Here is a 24,660-nt window from a genome sequence, read left to right as displayed (position 1 = left end):
AAAAAAAAAAAAAAGTTACTTTTTAGCTGAAGACCCCTCTAAGATCTCCATGGTAGTAGCTATCTTCCTCACAGAGTTACCATGTAGGACAATTGCTGCATCCTACAGTGCTGGGTGATTAACTGGGTTCTTTCACAATCTCTTCAAATTGCAAACTACATTGTAGACCTTTGTAGTAGCTCATAAACCTGAATTGCTCTGGGTCTCTTATTATACTTCACACAAATAACATGAATGTTTCTGTAGAACTGTCCTTCAGTTTAGGGAATATTACTGGGAATATTACTGCATATGATTCTAGAATATAAAAGGCTGACAGAAAGCCGCTGTTACTCTACTTGGGTGGAGCAGTAGTCAGAATATACTCAGAACGACAGTGACGACTGAGGTTGCTATGAAAAAACGAGGCAGTCATAGCATAATGAATGATGTTAGGCTCTGGAATTAAACTGCCTGGTGTGACTCTACCATGTAACCTTGGGTGAGTTAGTTTTTTCTTGTTTAACCTTATATTAGTACCTACTAGCTCACAGAACTTTAAGGGTGATGGCAATACTTTCGAACAATGCCTGGCTCCTGTTTAGCTATAGGCATATCTCAAATGTTTAATATATTAGTGTTTTTACATCAGCTTTAGAAATTGGCCTATCAATACTGATAATTGTATATAACACACAAGGAAAAACAAGCACTGGTCATACCACTTTTATTTATATTGTATCTATGTTACATTGTTTATTTAATATAGAAAAAATATGAATACATTCATAGTATTCTCTTTTAATTTGGTAATTCCACGTTGTCAAATATTGACTGTTTTAATATTGGGTGTCCTACCCAATTAAAAAAAAAGGAAGAATGACCTGGCAGACAGTTCTTATTGTATCATGTTATTGATGTAACAGTAATATCATATATGTCTCTTTTTTTAAACACCTAATTTTAAAAAGACCGATGATTAAACTACTGCTTACTGGCTCAGGGAAATGTTTTAAAAAAATAGAAATTAATTCATTCTTTCCCCAAGAAAAATTTTAAGGTAAACATCTTAAAACACCTAAGTGATGAAGGAGAAAATCTGTATTCCTTAAAAAGGGGTCAGTGCTGAAAGAAAATCGCATGGTAGACCCCACTGCACAACAGTTCTGCACCAAAACAAAAATGGGGACCATATTAACATAATTATGCTGGAGAGAAGAAAAACCCACACTTAGAAGTCAGGTTTCTTTTAAAACTCCTTGTTACAAATAGAATCAATGATTATATCTCAAACATAATAATGGGTCAAACTCACAAATCAGTGCTACAAAATACAGTATTTTTCCATCACTTTTAGTTGTAATGTACACTATGTACAGAGAGATAATATTATCTATTTTAAACTAAATACAGATGAATAAACAGCTTGTCAAAAACCAGAATCAGGGCTTATAAATAGTGCAGAAAATGCAAACGCCAAAAAAACGATGCCTCCTATGATTGTCACTGGAAGAGAGAAAAAAAAAGTCAAATACAGCAAAATTCCTATACCTTAATACTATACAAAATGAAAAGGGAGCCAATGAGGTGGCCAATTATTCTTCCAATCTAGTAAACTAACCTTAAAAACAAATTAGAATCACTTCAACCCCTTTTACATGGCAAGGAACAACACTTAACATGCTTGACTGTGAACAGTAAGAATCAGGTTTTTCTCCAGCACTGTTTTGAAAAAGGACAGGATTGTATTAAATCCAGACAGTGCTGACAAGCAACAGGAGAACTATAACTCATTTTAAAATCCAGTTATAAAAGAAAATGTTCAAGTCTTCTGACTAGCAAAGAGACAATTCTTCCATCCCCAGACCTAACTGTAGCTTCACAGGACATATTCAGCAGAATCAGTACATATGGTCTGAACACATGATTCCAGTCTTGTAAGACACATTTTAGAGCCAAAACTTCTCATACTTCCAAATGGCAATTTTTACTAAGATACTATGTTAACAAGAAGCTACTATGAATTCAATAAAAATGACTTTGTATTTTGCTAACTTCTACACAAGTGAAAAGAATCCATATTTGCAATACCAAGAGTAATACCTCTAAGAGATGGTAGGTAGGTAATTACAAAAACCAAGTATACTTCAGCAGCAGAAATTTAAATAAAGCTAACACCCTTTAATCTCTCAGTGATTCTAAAATGTTATCTGATTTGTAATTTTCAAGACTTACCAGTTCTGACAGAGATTTTCTGTGCTATCATTCTTCCTCCAATTACTGCCAATCCCGTGCACAGGCAGTGCCCCACAGTTCCACCCACAGCTACACCATAGGGGTCCTGGAAGCAAGCGTCATAGCATTAATTCAAAACCAAGCATTAATTCAAAACTGCTGCTTCAGAACCATAACAATTCAGAAGCACTAAAATGGTGGCCAACAATTAAAAGCATAATAGTTATAAAATGCAGGTGTATAATAAATTTATGAAAGGTGTAATGGCTGCTTGAAGGAATATGTACCAGTTCTACTTAAGACTAGACCTAAAAATTGAAATAAATCAATTTGTAAAGTCAAAAAAATCCTGATGAAATAAAGCTAATCGAACCGTTTAGCAGTTATTAAACTTCCATCACAGGCAATACGTAGCACTGCTATGACAATGCTAGGGAGGATTTTAAGCTAGACGGTTGTTCCCTCAGGTACCGCTTGGTATTATGAGAAACTCAAGTCAATCTTTCGCAGAATAGCATGCCTCTGCTTCCTGGGAACAGAAACCCTGCCTCAGTGCCAGGAACCAAGGATTTATCCAGTGAACACATGGTACCTGAGCAAAGCAGGCACTCAGATTCGGAGGAGAGGAGTATTTAGTGAAAGTTTCCCAGAAGATAGCCCTGAAGAATGAGCAGGGGGTGTGAGAATGTGATTGTTTTGTGGGAGAAGGAACATGCTAAGTAGAAAGCAAAGGCCAGCAGTACCAGACAACCAGCTGCAGAGCCCTTCAGCATTTCACAACAGGTCATGAGGGTAGCTGGGAGCCCACGTCAGGGAGGACCCTACCATCTTGGAGTTTAAACTGTGTCCTAAGACACTTACTGGTTTTTAGCTGGAAAGTAACAAAACAGATTTATGCTTTAAAAGTCCACTAGGCCAGGTGCAGTGGCTCATGACTGTAATCCCAACACTTTGGGAGGCTGAAGGAGGAGGACTGCTTGAGCCTGGCAGTTTGAGACTAGCCTAGGCAACAGAGACCTCTCATCTCTACAAAAAAATAAAAAATTAGCCAGGCATCCTAGCAACCACAAGTGGTCCCAGCCGCTCGAGAGGATGAGGTGGGAGGATCACTTGAGCCCAGGAGGTCGTGTCTGCAGTGAGCTGTGATTGTTCTCCATCCTGGGCAATAGAGTAAGACCCTATCTCAAAAATTTTTTAAAGTCTAGTGAAGAGAAAGAACCGGAGGGGAACAAGACTGAAGGAAGGGTGATCCACTGCAATGCTACAGCAACAGCCCTGGAAAGAAACAGCACTGCCCCAGATCGGGGTAGATGACTGTAGGCAAAAAGCAGGTGAATTTGAGAGAAATTAAGAAGGCAAAATTAATATACATCCATGATAAATGAATGACAGGCTTTATGGAAAAATATCAGAGCCAAGCATAGTGGAGCCAGCCACTCGAGGCTAAGGCAGAAGGATCACTTGAGGCCAGGAGTTCAAGACTAGCCTGAGCAATACAGTGAGATCCTGACTCTTAAAAATAAAATAATGGTGTAGTGGTTCATGCATGTAGTTCCAGCTATGAAGGAAGCTGAGGTGAAAGGATCACTTGAGCCTGAGTTTGAAGCTACAGCAAGTTATGATCACACTACTGTGCTACAAATTCCATCCTGAGTGACAAAGCAAGACTCCATCTCTTATTAAAAAAAGAAAAATTGGCTGGGTGCAGTGGCTCATGACTGTAATGCCAGCACTTCGGGAGGCCGAGGAGGGTGGATCACAAGGTCAGGAGATCAAAACACGGTGAAACTCTGTCTCTACTAAAAATACAAAAAATTAGCCAGGTGTGGTGGCGGGCACCTGCAGTTCCAGCTACTGGGGAGGCTAAGGCAGGAGAATCGCTTGAATCTGGAAGGTGGAGACTGCAGTGAGCCGAGATCACACCACTGTACCATCTCAAAAAAAACAACAACAAAAAAATCAAGCCTGACACCCAAGTTTCTCTCCCACAATTCTTTGGATGAACTATGGTAAGACCAATGTGATTTTTAAAGTTAGGAGTCAGCTGAATCATGGTGGGTGGATGGTTCACACATGTAATTTCACCACTTTGGGAGGCTAAGGCAGGCGGATCACCTGAGGTTGGGAGTTTGAGACCAGCCTGGCCAATATGGTGAAACCTCATCTTTACTAAAAATGTAAGAACTAGCCAAGCTTGGTGGCACGTGCCTCTAATCCCAGCTATTCAGGAGGCTGAGGCATTAGAATCACTTGAATCCAGGAAGCAGAGGTTGCAACAAGCCAAGATTGCACCCCTGCACTCCAGCCTGGGTGACAGAACAAGACTCTCAAAAAAAAAAAAAAAAAAAAAAGAAGTCAGTAACCCTGGTATAGAGAAAGCAGAAAGAGAAGAATGTTGATGGCATAATCATGAGGGACAAAGGCAGTATTCAAGGAAGGATAAAGAAGGGTCCACAGGAGAAAGCAAGTGAGGTGGCCAGGCAATTACCTCCTGTGAGGACCAATGGAGGCACCATCGAAGGCCATGGGGAGCTCAAAGCACAACAATGTTCCTGGCGAGGCCAGAAACTGGGTTTCCATGGGCTAAGTATGCAAGGAGAGCAGAGCCAAGGCTTATTCCCATCACAACCAAGCCCTGTGACACAAGTGGGATTTGAGATGTAGAACTGAGGAAAGGGGCTTTTTCTTTTTAAAGGATGAGAAAAAATTGGTACACACGAACAGTGCTCACAAAACGGCTGAGAGAAAGGCAAAATCTAAGCATATTATAAGGGTGGAATTCAGAACACAGGCGGGTAGAGGGGCTGCCACTGTGATGGGTGGGAATGAAGAAAGGGAACTGCTGCTGTTCTGAAGGAGAAGGGAAAGTCTGCTGCTGGGCAGTGTGTGTGCAGAGACAGGAAACTGGCTGAAGCATCCACTGTGAAGAATAGAAGAGTGCGAGTACATTTCCCAAATTCTACTTGTTTATTATAAACTGCTATCCATGAAGATGGTTCTATTTGAAAGTAATATTTAGGCCAGGCGTAATCTCAGCACTTTGGGAGGCCAAAGTGGGCAGATTGCTTGAGCTCATGAGTTCAAGACCAGCCTGGGCAACATGGCAAAACCCCATCTCTACAAAACATACAAAATTAGCCAGGCGTGGTGGCGGGAATCTGTAGTCCCAGACTTGGGAGGCTGAGGTGGGAGAATGGCTTGAGCCCAGGAGGTGGAGGTTGAGGTGAGCTGAGATTGTGCCACTGTACTCCAGCCTGGTTAACAGAGCCAGATCCTGTCTCAAAAAAAAAAGAAAGAAAATGATATTTAAAAATGCACTAGATTAAATAAAATAAACTAGTAGTAAACTAGTTCCTTTAATATAGGATTTTTCCGTCTTTATTTGTATACTGAGTTGTCCTTTTTTTTTTTTTGAGATGGAATCTAGCTCTGTCACCCAGAGTGGAGTGCAGTGACACAATCTCGGCTTACCCGGGTTCGAGCGATTCTCCTGCCTCAGCCTCCTGAGTAGCTGAGACTACAGGCGAGTGCCACCACACCCAACTAATTTTTGTATTTTTAGTAGACACGGGGTTTCTCCACATTGGCCAGGCTGGTCTCGAACTCCTGACCTCAAGCGATCTGCTCGCCTTGGCCTCCCAAAGTGCTGGGATTAAACGTGTGAGCCACCACACCTGGCCTGAGTCTTAAAAAAACAAAACAAAACACCAGGGGTATACTATTTGCCAAATTTGACTCTGAATTTCTTCCTTCCCCCTCACCCTTTTTTGGCCTAGAACCAATTCACATCTCAAAAGACACTAGGATTATGTGAAATCCAATGTGGGAATGTTAAATCATGTTGGAAGCAAAGATAAAACTGCATACTAAAATGGCCTGACCTAGACAACATGGTTCATAAAAAAATTACCAACAAAAATAGGAATACTAAGGGAACAGAAAAAGACACATTTCTGCCATTTAAGAGCTCATTACATATCCCCACAGTGCAGTTAGTATGGAAGTGTGGCTAACACTGAATGTGCCACGTGTGGGACCATGCTAGATACCCTGCGTGTGTTATTTCATCTGCAAAACGATCCACAAAGCATGTAATCACCATTTTTGGATGAGAAAATGCAGGGAAGTGTAGTAGTAACATGATTATACAGCAAGAGACTCAGACCCAGTCAGCACGTGCCATACTGCTAGAATGGACCGGGGTGTCTGGTAGGTAGGGAGCCTTGAGCCTTTCACACATTACTCTATGGCATACAGTCTATGCCATAGACTGTATGCCATAGAGCAGACAGAAAAACGCAGTGATTCTGCTGTCAGGATAACTCACCCTGGTAGAACTACTACCACCTCAACAATATGGTTACTTACTTTTGAGTCCCAACTCTGGCAATCTGAAAGCCAATAAAAGGCTAGAAATCAAGAAGAATATAGGGTACAGCCATTATACACACACACATTTTTTTTTTATTTAAGATAGTGTCTCACTCTGTCACCTAGGCTGCAGAACAGTGGCACGATCTCGGCTCACTGCAACCTCTGCCTCCTGGGTTCAAGTGATTCTCCTGCCTCAGCCTCCCTAGTAGCTAGGATTACAGGCACCTGCCACCACGCCCAGCTAATTAAAGTGATATTTTTAAAGAAAGTTTGTTTTACGGGAATTCAGTGAAAATCAGAGTTCCATTTTTTTTCCCCAAAATACAGCATTTTTCAGGCTTCTCTGACAAAACAGCCTTTCCCATCTATCTTAGTCTTGGTCTTCAACTGTATTATATTTTAAACCACAGCCTATAATTAAAGAACTTGTTCTTTTACAGTAGACAGTTCCAAGGAATTAGAAACAATTTTAATCTTATAAAAAGAATTTGATATAAACACAGATAAGAAATAATGTTAGTTAAGATCAAAAAGAGGTTGAAAAGCAGTAGCAGTATTCCATTCCACAACCATCTCCACGGGAAATCTTAATAAATCCGTGTGAACAATGACAGGCACCTCATATAAAACCCTGCTATTCCTCAAAAGAAAAATTAAATAAAAAAATCAATGGGCATGTTTTAAATAAGCGGCATTGAACAACTGCGAGGAAGCCCACAGACAGCCGCTTACTCCCTCATACAAGTCACTCGATCTCTCTGGGTGTCAGGTGCTTCATCTGAAGAGTAAAAGCTACAACAAGATGAGCTGAGGTCATTAGCTTCCCACTCCAGGCCTTAGAATTCTTGGGCTAAGACTTAACAGAAAGTTCCTACACAGAAACAAACAAGTCACGTAGGCCAGAGCAGTGGCTCACGGCTACAATCCCAAAAAGGATTATTTGTGAGGCTGAGGCAGGAAGTTTCAGGCCAGGGGTTCAAAACCGGCCTGGACAACTTGGTGAGACCCCACCCCAACCAAAAAGTAAATAAATAAATTACCTACAATAGCAGTACTCAACGATACACAAGCACTGAAATAAAAACAATGCTTTTATTTCCTTAAGTCTTTTTTGTTCTTTTTATGTATCATTTATTTAATTTCTTGAGATAGAGTCTCGCTCTGCTGCCCAGGCTGGAATGCAGTGGCGCAATCTAGGCTCACTGGAACCTCTGTCTCCCCGGTTCAAGTAATTCTTCTGCCTCAACCTCCTGAGTAGCTAAGATTACAGGCATGAGCCACCTTGCCCAGCTAATTTTTGTATTTCTAGTAGTAGGGGTTTCTCCATGCTGGCCAGGCTGGTCTCAAACTCCTGATCACAGGTGATCTGCCCACCTTGGCCTCCCAAAGTGCTGAAATTACAGGCGTAATGGACTGCGCCCGGCCTTCTTTTTATATTTTAAAAGTAAACCTCCTTTTAAAATTTTTCCATGTCACTGAAATGATGTTGAAGAGTGAATATTCTAAGAGCTACACAGAGATTTGTAAATAGTTGAACCAATTTTCTGCTGGAGTATTAGGCTGTTTCTAAATTTTTACTAAGTTACAATAATTATAAGTAGTCTGTGCAACACTCAATTTCTTTAGTGTAACAGATAAACCAAAAGCTATACACTTTATTAAACACCAAAATGGCCTTCAATAATATTATACCGATTCATATTCTCAACAACTATAAAAAAGAAAGTTCTATGATAAGAAAGAAAACCAAGCTAAGATGACTAGTACCACAGCATCATTTTAGCAAAACCAAAGGGAAGAGGATGAGTAAAAACAGTCCAACTAAGCTTGGTTACAAGAATATCACCTGCAGGTAGCAGGAACTGGGAGAAGGCCAATTTTAGAGACTGGCAGAATTATCAGATGTGAAACAGTCTTGCATATGAAGGAATGCTGTGGCCCACTTGAGTGTGTCCAGTGTTTTCTGGAACAAAGTAATTATTAATTACATTTCATTTCAGTCTCCTCTCAAGTATCACTCACCTCTCTAGCTGCCAATACAATTGTAGTTAGTTGAGAGCGATCACCCCATTCTGCTAAGAATGTTAATGTAAGAGCTTGAACAAAAATGGGTGAAATAAAATGCAACCACTTTTTCTGAGGTACTGTTATGCTTGTACCCGTTTCGACATCTCCTGGTCCATTTAAAAGTTTGGTTCGTTGAAACTAAAATAAATAATAAATAAATGAAAGTAAGCACAGGAAGCAAATAAAACAGTACACAAATCACTTAATTTTTCTTTTGTAAGTGTTTAAATTCTATGAAATATGCTCCAAAAAAACTACATTTATGTGACCCCCAAACCTCCCCTCTGAAGCACTGGTCTCACACAGCAACAAATGCTAGTCTCAATTCTTCTGTTTCTCCTCAGCTGAACAAACCAAACAGGATTTACTGATCATTTACTATCCCAGACACTATGGGAGAAACATGTAAAATTATAAAATACAGTTCCTGCTTTTCAGGCGCTTATAATCAACCTAATTAAGGAAATTGATTACCTGTGCTCAGTATTCAACTCTCAGCTTCCTTTCTCTACTACATTCACACCAACCCCAAGTCAGATCACAGACAGGTATAAGAACAGAACTAAGCAAAACAAGTTATTTTGGTGTAGCCCACGCATATCACACAGATGGGGCCACGGAGAAACCTCTGGAGTGTTGAGTGCCTTTCTGGTCCAGATCAACAGTGCCATGGCTTACTTCTTCATCTTTCTTCTTTAATTCAGCTTGAACTTCTTCCAGTTCCTCTTGACCCTCATCAGGGCTCATCTTTAAGCCTTCCCGAAGCATTCTAATGCCAAAAATGGCAAATAATACAGTTGAAACATAGTATGTATAGACCCTGGGGATGACTGTGGTGGCATAGCCAAACAAAACTGGAAAAAATACAACAGTATGTTTGTTAATGAGCATGTATCACGACCGACTAAAGGAACAGTTAACTTCAGAAATAAAAATTTATCACTGTTAAAAGAAAAATGGTTCACATTAGAAGCTAATCTAGCATGTAATAAACTCAAGTAGTTCCAGTTCTTTCCCTCTACCAGTAATAAACCCTTAGGTCTAGCCCAGGCCTAACACAGCTTATTCAGAAGCCACTGGTCCAGCTGAAGATGGCATATCTTTCAGAGAGATGTTAAATAAGATATTGAACTCCTTTCCAGGCATGTTCAGCCAGAGGCTGGCTTGCCCTTAAGTTGTGCAAGGCACAGTACCTGGGGTAGTGGTTAGCTCAGAGGCCCTCTCAAGAGTTGAAATTTTATAACCTGGAAGCCACACCACTTTCATAGTGGTATTTCTTCATCACAAATCTTTAAATTACAAACTTCTAGTGAAGAATAATGACAAGATTCTCACACAGCAAGATTCAAACTCTGCTCCTTTGTAACTATTTAAAATAAGTACATTTTATGAAAAAAAAACTAAAAATTATTATAACATATATTAAAATAATGTTACAACAGGCTCAAATATTCAGTTCCACTCTTTCCCACTGATAAGACATCTGTGTAAGTTATATAAAAAATGATGCTTGGAACTATATCAAGAACTCAAATCCTAACAGTGAAACACAAGTACATCAGTAATACTAAATCAGTAATTAAAACTTAAAACTTTGGCTGGGCAAAGTGGCATAATCCCAGCACTCTGGGAGGCCATGGTGGAAGGATTGCTTGAGCCTAGAAGTTCCAGACCAGCCTGGGAAACACAGTGAAACCCTGTCTCATAAACAAACAAAAACAACTACATAAGGAACAGAGGATACGACCATACATGTAATATATACAATTACTCTGGCCAGGCACGGTGGCTCATGCCTGTAATCCCAGCACTTTGGGAGACCGAGTCTGGCGGATTACTTGAGCCTAGGAGCTTGAGACCACTGGTCAACATGGTAACATCCTGTCTCCACAAAAAAAATACAAAAATTAGCCTGATGGGGTGGCACACACCTGTGGTTCCAGCCTACTTGAGGGGCTGAGGTAGAAGGATCACTTGAGCCCAAGAGGTCAAAGCTGCAGTGAGCTGTAATCATGCCACTGCATCCCAGCTTGGGCAACAGTGAGACCCCATCTCAAAAAAATAAAATAAAAGAAAGAAAGAAAGAAAGAAAATACAATTACTCTTTAATTCACTAGCTCTTTTTATAAAATGGGTGCAACACTTATAAACCTCCCTGAAAATTAAATGTATAACCTGTATGTAAATTCCCTACATTACAAAACTTAAAAGATCTTAAAATCATGGTTAGAAATGTAGCAAACCTATGTCTGCGTGCACATCTGTATTTAAATTATTGTGTGTGTGTATGTATGGATGTATATTTGTATATATGTAAGTGTACACACAGGATACAAGCACATATTTTCTAGCTCTGTCCGCTGAAAAGACAAGAGGCAATTTGTAACAATGAGCTCAGTAACCTTGCACCGAAATCTTGGGTTCTAATAACATTCTCCCCTAAAAAGCTCCTCAAAGCTCCTCTGAGAAATGGCCAGTTCCAGGACCGGGCAGAACAGGAGCATGATGAACCCGTAATATCTTGTTTTACTAGAAAGCGAGGAGCAAAAACAAATGGAAGCATGCCACAAAGACACAGGACACAGTTTGGAAAGGCTCCCACTGGCCTAACCTGGGATAATTTAATCAGCAAAATAGTTAAATAATTAATTATAAGCCACTGAAAAAAGGAATCCATGAGTTTGTACTAACAGTAAACAAACAAATGGGAAAGGAAGGAGAGCTCTCACTGGCAGTAGAATGTCAAGGCTCACTGGTGAATATGCAAGTACTAGAATTAAAAGTCATCATTTTGCAAACATCAAGGAAAGATTTAATTATGCAAGAATCATCAATTGATGCAAAATCTTTGGAGAAATTTTGATGAAGAAGAGGGTGTTTGTACTGTCTTTAACTATATCCCTACAGATTAGATATTAGTTACAAGGGAAGACAAAGACAACACAGAAAAGAAATCCTGACTGGGTCACCAAAATTAATGTCACTGATGAGGAATAAACGGACACCATGTGCTTCCAGATGAGACATTCTTGGAGAGACAAAGTATCACCCATGCAGTTTTCTAGTCAGGAATGCCTACCTCAATCTAACCATGAAGAAACATCAGACAAACAAGAAATGGGGAACAGTCCATTCCTGGGGCAGGGGGAGGGGGGATACACTGTATTCTCCCAAAAAAGCTGATGTCAGAAAACATTTTTAAAAAGGCGATGGACATATTTCAGATTAAAAGACTAAAAAAAATAAATAACTAAATGCAATACCTGACCTAGACCGAAGGGAGAAACACTGATATAAAGGACATTATCGAGGGGTTGGGGGCAAGGGGAGGGAGAGTATTAGGACCAATACCTAATGCATGCGGGGCTTAAAACTTAGACGACAGGTTGATGAGTGCAACAAATCACCATGGCACATGTATACCTAATGTAACAAACCTGCACGTTCTGCGCATGTATCCCAGACAAAAAAAAAAAAGTGGTTAAATCTATAAAACTAAAGCTGTGAAAGAGAAGGAAGATGTAGAAATAAAGACATATGACTTAACAGTTGAGACAAAATAATAATAAAAAGACTGTTACATCCACTTAAATTACATAAAACTGCTGTCACAAGTGAAATATTTAATAAATTTTACGTCCTTTCTCTTTTTTTTTTTGAGACTGAGTCTTGCTCTGTCGCCCAGGCTGGAGTGCAGTGGCGCGATCTCGGCTCACTGCAAGCTCCGCCTCCCAGGTTCACGCCCTTCTCCTGCCTCAGCCTCCCCCTGCCTCACCCTCCCGAATAGCAGGAACTACAGGTGCCCGCCACCAAGCCCGGCTATTTTTTTGTACTTTTTTAGTACAGATGGGGTTTCACCGTGTTAGCCAGGATGGTCTCGATCTCCTGACCTCGTGATCCGCCCACCTCGGCCTCCCAAAGTGCTGGGATTACAGGCGTGAGCCTCCGCGCCCGGCCTATGTCCTTTCAAAAAACAAAAAAAGAAAGGACACTGGGTCATCCAAAATTAAAATACGGATAACAGATTCAAGTACTGCATCAATACATAAAATATATTAAATGTTGTGTGTATATGTGTGCATTACATAGCTCATAAATAATGTATCTATATGTACATACTACAGACAGGTATTTAAACCATGAGTGTATATATACACATTTATAATTTTATTTAGATAGAGTACAAATGCTAAAACAAATGGGATAAAATGTTAACAGGTGAATCTAGGCAAAAGATATATAAGTGTTCTTTGTACTATTTTATTTTTGCTGCTTTGTAAACTTAAAATTATTTACATAAAATGTTTAAAAATTGTAAAATGATGGGCCAGGGGCCAGGCACAGTAGCTCACGCCTATAATGTCAGCACTTTGGGAGGCCAAGGCGGGCGATCACTTGAAGTCAGGAGTTTGAGACCAGCCTGGCCAACATGAGAAACTCCATCTCTACCAAAACATACAGCCAGTAGCTAGGCGTGATGGCACGTGCCTGCAGTCTCAGCTACTTGGGAGGCTGAAGTAGGAAAACTGCCTGGGCCCGGGAGGCAGAGGCTGCAGTGAGCCGGGATCATGCTACTGCACTCCAGCCTGGGTGACAGAGCGAGAATCTGTCTCAAAATAAATAAAAAGATAAATAAATAAAAATTTAAAAAATAAATACAAGGTAAAAGGATGGGCCAGGTACACATACCTATAATATCAGTACATTGGGAGGCTGAGGTGGAAGGATAGCTTGAGCCCACGAGTTCAAGATCAGCCTGGGCAACACAGCCAGACCCTGTCTCTACAAAAAAAACAAAAAATGGCCGGGCGCGGTGGCTCAAGCCTGTAATCCCAGCACTTTGGGAGGCCGAGACGGGCGGGTCACAAGGTCAGGAGATCGAGACCATCCTGGCTAACACGGTGAAACCCCGTCTCTACTAAAAAAATACAAAAAACTAGCCGGGCGACGTGGCGGGCGCCTGTAGTCCCAGCTACTCGGGAGGCTGAGGCAGGAGAATGGCCTAAACCCAGGAGGCGGAGCTTGCAGTGAGCTGAGATCTGGCCACTGCACTCCAGCCTGGGCGGCAGAGCGAGACTCCGTCTCGAGAAAAAAAAAAAAAAAAAAAAAAAAAAAAATTTAGCTGGGCATAGTGACACGGTCCCAGCTACTCAGGAAGCTGACGTGGAAGGATCATTTGAGCCCAGGAGTTCCAGGTTTCAGTGAGCTATGATCATGCCACTGCACTCCAGCCGTCTGAGTGATAGAGCAAGACCCTGTCCCAAAAAAAAAAAATACATAAATGAATAAAAAATAGCTCTATCATCTCATTACGAGATGTATTTCCACTTTTTAAAAATGATTATTTAAATCTGTAATATATTTTCTTTGAGTACTAATAACTGTAACAACTCAATTCATAGAGTTAACACTTAAGAGATTTACTAGGAGAAATTTACAATATCTTTGAAAATTCAATGATATTAAATGCATATTTTTATTGCAGGTAGATATGACGGGGTGATCCATACATATATTTCTTTAGGCTCATGAAGTGAAGCAGTGAGAGTGGACAAGGAAGAAAGAAATCTGTAACTGGTTTGTCATCAATTAGTTGTAAACACCACTGCACTTGGATCAGCTCTGTAATACATTTTGAAGCAAAAACTGATAATCATTAGGGTAAAATTAAGGAAAGTCAATGAAAATATAAATTATAGGAAGAAAAAAATGTAAATTTCCAACCGTTAAAAAAGTATATTCACATTTGTTTTAAAGGAATGATGGTGATAGTGGGTATCAAATTGCTAATGGTATTTAGAGTCACTGGGTATATTTTTAAAACATCCTAACAGTCTCTTTTTTTTTTTGAGACGGGAGTCTTACTCTGTTACCCAGGCTGGAGTGCAGTGGCGCAATCTTGGCTCACTGCAACTTCTGCCTCCTGGGTTCAAGCGATTCTCCTGCCTCAGCCTCCTGAGTAGCTGGGATTACAGGCGCCCGCCATCATACCCAGCTAATTTTTGTATTTTCAGTAGAGATGGGGTTTCACCACGTTGGTCAGGCTGGTCTCAAACTCCTGACCTCGTGATCCGCCCACCTTGGCCTCCCAAAGCGCTGAGATTACAGGCGTGAGCGACTGTGCACAGCCCCAACAGTCTTACTTTACACAATATAACAGAAATTAGATCTTTGCAATTCCTTAAATTTAAGATGAAAAATTATAGACATCTATGCAAGAGAGGGTACAAAATTATTTTAGAGGATACACAAGGAAAGAATACACCAATAAAAGGTTGGAAGACCACAAATATGGTGTAAGCCAAATTCCCATAGTACTAGGTCAATGACTCAATGACTTCATGTCACACAACATGCTTTCCCTTTAATTCAGCGAACTCATGGGGGAAAAAGCACACTCACCTGACAAGCACGTCATTAGTCCCAAGGCAAGCATTGCACCAGCCAGCACGGTCAGGCGGTTATAGCGCATTGCCATGATGGCCGCTATAAAAAATGTCTTATCACCCAATTCAGATACAATAATAACTGATATGGCAGCGACAAATGCATGGATAAATCCCAAATTAGTTTGGGTAGCAGGATCTTCTTTATTGGTATGAACTGGAGCTGCTGGTGTAAATATTTTCTGTAAAACAAAAGATCAGTTACTTCTTAAAATCATTATTTAAAATTATTTTATTTTACATGTAAATAAGATTTAGTTTTTTTTGAAAACTTTCTTGTCATGGTCATTACACTTATTTACTGTCTAATCACTCTGAAAGCCATCAGTAATGACAGTAACCTCTGACAGTGGTTGCTACAATTTGAGTATCTCTTACCTGAAATGCCTGAGACCAGAAATATCTGGAATTTTGGATTTTTTTAGATTTTGGAATATTTGTATCATAGTTGAGTATCCCTAATCCAGAAATCCAAAATGTTCCATTGAGCGTTTCATGTGAGCATGTCAGTGCTCAAAAAGTTTCAGATTCTGGAGCACTGTGATTTTAGATTGAGGATACTAAACATGTATGATGCAGATACATATATATACATAAATAAATTCTCCAAAACAATTTTAAGAACAGAGTACAGACCTGCTATATCCACGCACTAATTTTTTTTTTCTTTTTTTGAGACAAAATCTCACTCTGTCACTCAGGCTGGAGTGTGGAGTGCAGTGGTGCGATCTTGGCTCACTGCAACCTCCACCTCCCGGGTTCAAGCGATTCTCCCGCCTCAGCCTCAGAAGTAACTGGGATTATAGGCACGCACCACCACGCCCAGCTAAGTTTTGTATTTTTGGTCAAGAGAGGGTTTCTCATCATGTTGGCCAGGCTGGTCTTGAACTCCTGACCTCAAGTGATCCACCCACCTCAGCCTCCCGAAGTGCTGAGATTACAGGCGTGAGCCACCACGCCTGGCCAAAATTACCTTATTTGTTAGGCATTCGTGATTTGAAATTTAGTTACTAGCTATGTCTCATTCAAATTTGTATTAGTAACTTATGTGAAAGACCCAGGTATGTTTATTAAACATTTGAATGACATGAAGCTAAGAAAATTTCATTAACACTCTAAAGGACAAATTAAGACCCACAAACCTCAGCAGGGTATAGAGAGCTGGTTCCAGCTAAGACAAGTTTAATACAGCTGTTTACACGGATGGTCCTATGCTGAAGTCTAAAAATATCTTAGAAGGTAAAGTGGCCTAGCCAGGCACCGTACATCACGCCTGTAATCTCAGCACTTTGGGAGGCTGAGGTGGGTGGATCACCTGAGGTCAGGAGTTCCAGATCAGCCTGGTCAACATGATGAAACCCCATCTCTACTAAAAATACAAAAATTAGCCGGGCATGGTGGCGGGAGCCTGTAATCCCAGCTACTTGGGAGGCTGAGACGGGAGAATTGCTTCAACCTGGGAGGCAGAGGTTGCAGTGAGCTGAGATCGCGCCATTGCACAAAGGGCAATGAGTGAAACTCAGTCTCCCCAGCACTCTGGGAGGCCGAGATGGGCGGATCACGAGGTCAGGAGTTTGAGACCATCCTGGCTAACACGGTGAAACCCCGTCTCTACTAAAAAATACAAAAGCTAGTCGGGCGAGGTGGCTGGCGCCTGTAGTCCCAGCTACTCGGGAGGCTGAGGCAGGAGAATGGCGTAAACCCGGGAGGCAGAGCTTGCAGTGAGCTGAGATCCGGCCACTGCACTCCAGCCCGGGCGACAGAGCAAGACTCCGTCTCAAAAAAAAAAAAAAAAAAAAAAAAGAAACTCAGTCTCAAAAAAAAAAGGGAAGGGGGAAGGTAAAGTGGCTAATGAAAAAGACAAACCAGTGTCTTGGCTGTCATTATGCTGAAAACGTGACAAAGCTCCAAAAAAGCAGTAAGCTTTTCACTTGAAGGAGTTAGTGACAAGTCCATGCTTGTCAGACCTTGACAAAGGTCTGCTGCTCAGACCTTCCCCAAAGTTCTATATACAGTTCTAAAGCACTGTACTGCCCTCTGAAGATTAGCAGAGATGTCAAAGACTCTAAAATCAGGGATGGCAAGTTACTGAAGCCAAAACCCAGCCTGTAAGAACAAAAAAATGTTTTTTTATATTTTTAAGAGGTTACAAGAAATAAGAAGAAAGAGAAAGGGAGGGAAGGTTGTTGGAAGGCAAGAAGGAGGGAGGGAAGGAAAGGAAGATTATGCATCAGAGATTGGTAGCCTGTAAATACATGGACTAAAATATTTACTATCTGGTAACTACAAAGTGTGCTGACTTGGCTCTAAAACAACCCCATGAGAGACCAGGAAGGACAGGGTATCATGTTCCAATAATCGGGAATGTGTGTATGTGAATCTATCCAATGTATACGGTCCTAAGAGGCAGAACTAAAAAGTTACAGATGGCAGGTTTTAGCTTAACAGAGAGGAGAGATTTCTATTTCCAAAGAGGCACCTGAAGTTGGAATGGACTGCTAGAGGAGGTGGTAAATACCCTTCTCTTCTCAATGTCTGAGTTCCAGAGAAGGGAACCACCACTCCCGGGAAATGGGCTAGACAAACAGTTCTCAACCCGGGCGACTGTGTCTCCCAGGGGACATTTGACAATGTTTGGAGACATTTTTAGTTGTCACAATCAAAGGGGAACTACTGGCATCTAGTGGGAAGAGGCCAGATACGCTGCTAAACATCCTACAATGCACAGGACCGTCAGTCCTTCCACAACCAAGAATGATGTATCCAAAATGTCAACAGTTCCCAGACTGAGATGCCCTGAGCTAGATAAACCACTTCCAAAGGTCTCTTCCAATCCTAATAGCTTATTTTTAATTTTCAAAGCTTATGAATCTCTAGAAACCCAAGAGATAAAGAAAAAGAAACCCAAGAACACAGTCATTTTGGACAGGGTAAAAACAGATTTATTACAAAGGCCCTAGTCAGAGATAAGAATACAATCGTAAATTCTTAGTGTGCATGTCATTCCTTAACACATAACATAAACCTGATTCCAAAATTCCACAGTAAAGATCAGAAAAATTTAAGCATTACCATTAAGACTAGACCTCTGAGCTAAATACTGGAGAAATTTAACAAATTTAACAAAATGGTTAATTTTAATTTTAATTAAGCTGCCTTGACAGCTACCTCTTAATGAATTAAGTTTAATTAATTAAGCAAGTATCATTTTAAGGGCTTCTCCACTACTATTTTGGTTCCATCTACATGGATGGTCCTTTAAAAATGAGCTTCCTGCAGTGAGCTATGATGGCACCACTGCACTCCAGCCTGCGTGATGGAGCAAGCTCCCTTCTCAAAACAACAACTTCCTTTCTCTTCCAATATTAAGAATTCATATAAATATATATATTTATGCAGAGAGGCATTTCAAATTTCAACTTGGCTCTCTCTGACACAGTTTCCTCCTGAATATGCTTTTTAAAGGTTAGTGTAAAATTTCAGGATCTGAAATCCCAGAAAAATTTTAGGAATAAATATACACCATTTATGATCAGTTAGCTCTAAGCTCAAACACAAAATGTTTACTTTTTAAATCAAACACAATAGTGATCAAAGCTACACAGTCTCATGGTTTTATAATTCCCAGCCATGAAACCTCAGCTACATTATTTTATCTCTGTTCCTTTGTGACATGTAGGGACAAAATAAAATTTGCTTTAAGAGTACCGACATGCACCACATAACGACATTCTGGTCAATGATGGGCCGAATATCCAGTAGTCCCATAAGATTACAGTACCAAATTTTTTACTGTACCTTTTCTATTTTTTTAATATATATAATGTTACAACTGCCTACAGTATTTAATACAGTAACACCCTGTACAGATTTGTAGCCCAGGAGCCATACGCTATACTGTTTAGCCTACGTGTATAGCAGGTTATACATCTAGGTTTGTGTTGAGGACACTCTAGGACGTCTGCACAACAATGAAATTGCCTGATAATGCATTTCTCAGAACACATCCCCATCATTAAGTGATGCATGACTGTAAAACAAAACAAAATTTTAAAAAACTACATAATCTTAAAACCTTCCTATACACGAAACACAAGCAAAATAAACTTAAAGCTTGTTACATACTATGCTGGTCCTGGGTGGCCAAAATCCTACAACCAACCATGGTGACAAGAACTTAAAACGTTATCAGGGTACTGTGAGGACACAAGATTTTTTAAAATTAAAATATTAACAGGATTAGAAAGTGATCCATTACCATTCCTTCACTGCTATGTGCAAGGATCATCTTCTTTGTCTAATTCAACTTCACAGGGACACAGTGTAGTGGTTAAGTGTATAGGCTTTGGAATCAGACTGCCTGGGTTCATAGCCAAGGCATTATCAGTTACGGCATGACCTTGGGCCAGTAGGTACACCTCCCTACGACTCAAGTTCATCTATAACATAAGGGCTACCTATGTCTCAAAGGGCTGCTGTGAGGATTAAATGAATAAAGCCCTTTAGGACGGTGCTCAGTACACAGTAAGTACTCAGTTTTTGTAGTGCTACAAAATATGAACAGTTGAATCTTCCTGAAATTAATTTCACGTTACTTTACTGTTTTAAGAAACATAATGGTTTTTTCATACCAAATACTTGATTCCAGTAACTATCCAACAGTTCTCACTGAAGCACATACCAGGTTCCCCAAATGAACCTGCTTCTCCATCCTGAAGGATGAGCCAGAGCAGAGTCTAACAAAAAACCACGCAGCCACAAAGGTGGGCCACATAATGCATTTTTACATTTTCTGGTAGCCACGTATTTAAAAGTAAAACTAGGTAAAAATTTTAACAACATTTTACTTCACCCAATATATTCAAAATGCTACTATTTACATTATAAACAGTATTTTTAAAACTACTGAGCTATTTTAACATTCCTTTTTTCATACTAAGTCTTCAGACCCTGGTGGGTACTCACTCACTGCACACCTCAACTCTGGACTTGCCACATAGCAAGTGCTCACAGCCACACATACTCATGGCTCATAGTTACAGTGCTGGGCAGTGCAGCTCAAAAGTGTGCCAGCCTTTTGCTAACCACAAGACTTTGGCCACACAGTCCTTTTTCCCTTCCCACCTCCTTTTCATTATCCCCCTCTTCATCTAGATTCCTCAAGGTCCAACTCAAGCAGAACTTCTTGAGAAAGGCCTATCCCAGCAACTCCAGCTCTTAATGATCCTGACCCACTACAATAAAACTGAATCCAAACTTGTGGGCAATGAATATGGGAGGCCTATTACAGAAAAAAGTTCAAGATAGGAACACTCAAGAAATTGACCTTTTTGGATTACAAATATGTATAAATGTAATGCTATCATTTGTAATAAAGAGACAAAATAACTAAATGTCAGCTCGGTGGTTCATGCCTGTAATCCCAGCACTTTGGGAGATGGGTGGAGCCCTTGACCCCAGCCAGGAGGTCAAGACCAGCCTGGGCAACAAAGTGAGACCCTGTCTCTACAAAAAATACAAAATTAGTTGGGTGTGGTGGCACACACCTGTAGTTTCCAGCTATTTGGGAGGCTGTGAGTTGAGAGGATCGCTTGAGCCCAGGAGGTGGAAGTTGCAGTGAGCAGAGATCACATCACTGCACTCCAGCCTGGGCAACAGAGTGAGAGCCTGTCTCAAAACAAAGAGAAAGAAAGAAACAACTGAATGTCCATTGATAGAAAACTAGTTAAATAAATGGTAGATCCACATAACAGAGTATTATAGAGCTAAAAGAAGAATAAGAATATTCTATATACTAATATAGAAAATCATTAAGATATTTTGAAGTTGAGAAAAAGTATATACTAAGTATGTGTGTATGTGGACGGTGTAAGTATTGTAAATACACACCAAGTCTCAAGAAACAAGTTAATGATGAATGTTTCCAGGAAAGGAACCAGAATGACTAGAACAGGAGTTGGCAAACTTTTCCTAGAATACAAAAAAGGAAAGGAGACATAACTTCTCACTTTACATTCTTCTGTATCTTCTGGAATGTTTAACTTTCACACCATTATAGACACATGCTATGCACCATTTCAAAAACCTCTTGACCCAACATCTTATGCCAGCTATGAAGGATCAATTTTGTGTAAGCTGTGACTGGCTTCAAGCAGGTCCAACCAAAAAGCACTGCTCTGTACTTAACTCATTCACTACCTGGAAGTGTGGGGGGTTAATAGCTGTGGGGCAACCAATATGGAAGCTGGTTCTAAGATTCATTTCATAAGCCTCCTTGGAAGTTTCAGTGGGATTCAGTACTAGTCACTCATGGAGTAGCTAACTTGAAAATACATCGGCCGGGCGCGGTGGCTCAAGCCTGTAATCCCAGCACTTTGGGAGGCCAAGATGGGCAGATCACGAGGTCAGGATATCGAGACCATCCTGGCTAACACGGTGAAATCCCGTCTCTACTAAAAAATACAAAAAACTAGCCAGGCAAGGTGGCGGGCACCTGTGTTCCCAGCTACTCGGGAGGCCGAGGTAGGAGAATGGCGTAAACCCGGGAGGCGGAGCTTGAAGTGAGCTGAGATCCAGCCACTGCACTCCAGCCTGGGCAACAGAGCAAGACTTCGTCTCAAAAAAAAAAAAAAAAAAAAAAAAGAAAAGAAAAGAAAGAAAATACATCACATCTTTTCTGCATATACCTCTTTTCTGCACTGACAATGTGAAAGAATATAGGCATGTTCTGAGAACAGGAAGTAAACCATCAGAAGAATGGTTGGGGCAAGATTAGAAAGATAAACCGGGTCTGAAATCCTTTGTTTGCGAACAAGCTGTTTGCGGACAAGCTCAGAGGCAAGAGGGAAGTCCTTACATATTTTGCGTAATACATAAACACGATCAAGGCACTGTGACCAATTATCAGGGCAGACTGGAAAGTACCAGCCACTGGATCAATCAGGAGGTCAGCTGCACGAAACCTGTGTTAAGGACAAATAAGAGAAGGAAAAAATTCTGCACATGATGGAAAGAAAAACCACTAGACCTTTAAAAAAGGTAGGCGGGCTGGGGGAATCAAGGACGGTGGTGAGGTTTTCTGACTGGTTGGCAGAAATATTAGTACCCTTAAAATGCCAGTATGTATTTAGTGCTCTTAAAAGGTATGTGTGAAAGGGGAATAAAAACAGTGGGTTTAGCTTCACATACATTCCACTTGGGGTGATAAAAAGCATTTCAAATGAAGGCTTGGAAGAGGTTATTGGAAATGGATCACCAGAGTTTAGCCTAGGACAGCTTCAAGATATGTAGGCTCAAGGTTGACAGCCTCCGTGTCCTCAACAGGCTCTTGGAAACTGCAACTTTAAGTGAAATGATGTAAAAGAAAACCAACTTTCTTTTCTAATCCATGTTATAATGAAACAACACTGAATTAAAATGACATGATTTGATGTCATTTCACTTAAAGTCACAATGTCCAAGAATCTATTAATGACATTAAGTAAGGACGTACTGTATCTGGTTGCTGGCAGCCCAAAATTATCAGCTAGAGATCTGCAAGTAGATGAGATTTCCAACAGATAAGGCAAAGAGATAAAGTTCAAAATATATGCCTTAGAGAATGTCTTTATTTAAAGAAGATGCAGGGAGGAAAAAAACAGGAAAAAAAAACTATTTCAGATATTTCAAGAGCCAGGCAGCAACTAAAGCATCACAGACTGTCAGGTTAGTTTTGAGCTACTAACTAGATGCCAGATATTTTCAGACATATTGTTGCATTTGATACTCAAAAAAACTTAAGAGCTGTTTTAAGTTTTAACACAAGAAAACTGAGGTCAAACGGGCTTCATTATTCTTCCAAGTTCATACACCTGAGATGGATTCTTAAAAAGTAGAGAATTAACAGTGTCGGCCAGGCACGGTGGCTCAAGCCTGTAATCCCAGCACTTTGGGAGGCCGAGACGGGCGGATCACGAGGTCAGGAGATCGAGACCATCCTGGCTAACACGGTGAAACCCCATCTCTACTAAAAAATACAAAAAACTAGCCGGACGAGGTGGCGGGCACCTGTAGTCCCAGCTACTCGGGAGGCTGAGGCAGGAGAATGGCGTGAACCCGGGAGGCGCAGCTTGCAGTGAGCCGAGATCTGGCCACTGCACTCCAGCCCGGGCGACAGAGCGAGACTCCGTCTCAAACAAAAAAATAAAATAAAAATAAAGTCTGCCAGAAAAAAAAGTAAATATAATGAAAACTGAATAATGTTATTACAGTCTGGCTAAACACTGTTGCCTGTCCAAGGCCTGAGGCTTGAGACCCACTGTCTCTGTTAATAAGAAAGGTCAGCAAATGTTAGAAAGGTGTTAAAGACATATTAGCCCCTAACTGAGACATTCTCCATGAGGGGGTGAGCTGCACGGAAAGAGAACTGCAAAGGGAATACACAGCGTTCTCTCTGAGGATCACTGTGAGGGAATACCGTGTCCCATCCTCTTACCACCTAATGTCATCTCCCCCGGTTACACTTTGGGCATCACTGTGCCAGTTCATCCACTTCTACCCTCCTCCCTTCCTCATCTGGAGCTCGGAGAATGCGCAAAGGGCTCCCGCAGTCCCTCTGTGGGACAGTGTTCTGCCCCTTGCTATGCTCATCTGTGGAAGAATGACCCCACACATCCCGAGAGGTCAACAACCCAGTACAGGTCACCATCCCAACTGTCCAAAGCGCAAGTCCAAGGACAGGCCCTGCTCACCCTGGAGCAGAAGAATCACCTTGCAGGGCAGCACGCACTACCCCCTGGGTTCAGCATGTCACCAGCTGCATGCACTTCCACACTTACTCCTCCACTGGATCCTCTCAGCCCCATCAAGAAGGAACACGAGGCACCGTGGCTCACACCTATAATCCCAGCACTTTGGGAGGCCAAGGCAGGCAGATCATAAGGTCAGGAGTTCAAGACCAGCCTGGTCAACATGGTGAAACCCCACCTCTACTAAAAATACAAAAAATTAGCCGGACACAGTAGTGGGCGCCTGTAATCCCAGTTACTCAGGAGGCTGAGGCAGGAGAATTGCTTGAACCCAGGAGGCGGAGGTTGCAGTGAGCCGAGATCGTGCCACTGCACTCCAACCTGGGTGACAAGGTGAGATTCTGTCCCAAAAAAAAGAAAAAAGAAAAAACGCGAACATCATCCTCCTTTCCAGGTGAGTAAACTGACACCTAGAAAGGCTAATTCTTCTGTCCAGGATCACATAGCTACTAAGAAGCAGACTGAGACCAGCCATGGCGGCTCACCCCTGTAATCCCAGCACTTTGGGAGGCCGATGCGGGCAGATCACAAGGTCAGGAGATCGAGACCATCCTGGTTAACGTGGTGAAACCCCATCTCTGCTAAAAATACAAAAAACTAGCCGGGCGTGGTGGCCGGCGCCTGTAGTCCCAGCTACTCAGGAGGCTGAGTCAGGAGAATGGTGTGAACCCGGGAGGCAGAGCTTGCACTGAGCTGAGATTGCGCTACTGCACTCCAGCCTGGGAGATAGAGCGAGACTCCGTCTCAAAAAAAAAAAAAAAAAAAAAAAAAAA

General features: G+C 41.2%; 1 protein-coding gene across 1 annotated transcript in view; it reads right to left on the bottom strand.

Moving 5' to 3' along the window:
- Positions 1 to 689: 689 nt before the first annotated feature.
- The window catches only part of TMEM165 (transmembrane protein 165), a 30,714-nt gene continuing 6,743 nt past the window's right edge, over positions 690 to 24,660 (bottom strand). Inside the window, exons 2-6 of the mRNA XM_017875106.1 lie at positions 15,058 to 15,283; positions 9,334 to 9,509; positions 8,611 to 8,793; positions 2,215 to 2,320; positions 690 to 1,485 (exon numbers count right to left, since the gene is read on the bottom strand). Coding sequence (XP_017730595.1) covers positions 1,409 to 1,485; positions 2,215 to 2,320; positions 8,611 to 8,793; positions 9,334 to 9,509; positions 15,058 to 15,283 — 768 coding nt within the window. The 3' untranslated portion in view covers positions 690 to 1,408. The remainder of the gene's footprint in view (positions 1,486 to 2,214; positions 2,321 to 8,610; positions 8,794 to 9,333; positions 9,510 to 15,057; positions 15,284 to 24,660) is intronic.

This window comes from Rhinopithecus bieti, unplaced genomic scaffold (genome assembly GCF_001698545.2).
Source record: "Rhinopithecus bieti isolate Rb0 unplaced genomic scaffold, ASM169854v2 scaffold_7212, whole genome shotgun sequence".
Lineage (NCBI taxonomy): Eukaryota > Metazoa > Chordata > Mammalia > Primates > Cercopithecidae > Rhinopithecus > Rhinopithecus bieti.
This window is presented reverse-complemented; position numbering and strand designations above follow the sequence as displayed.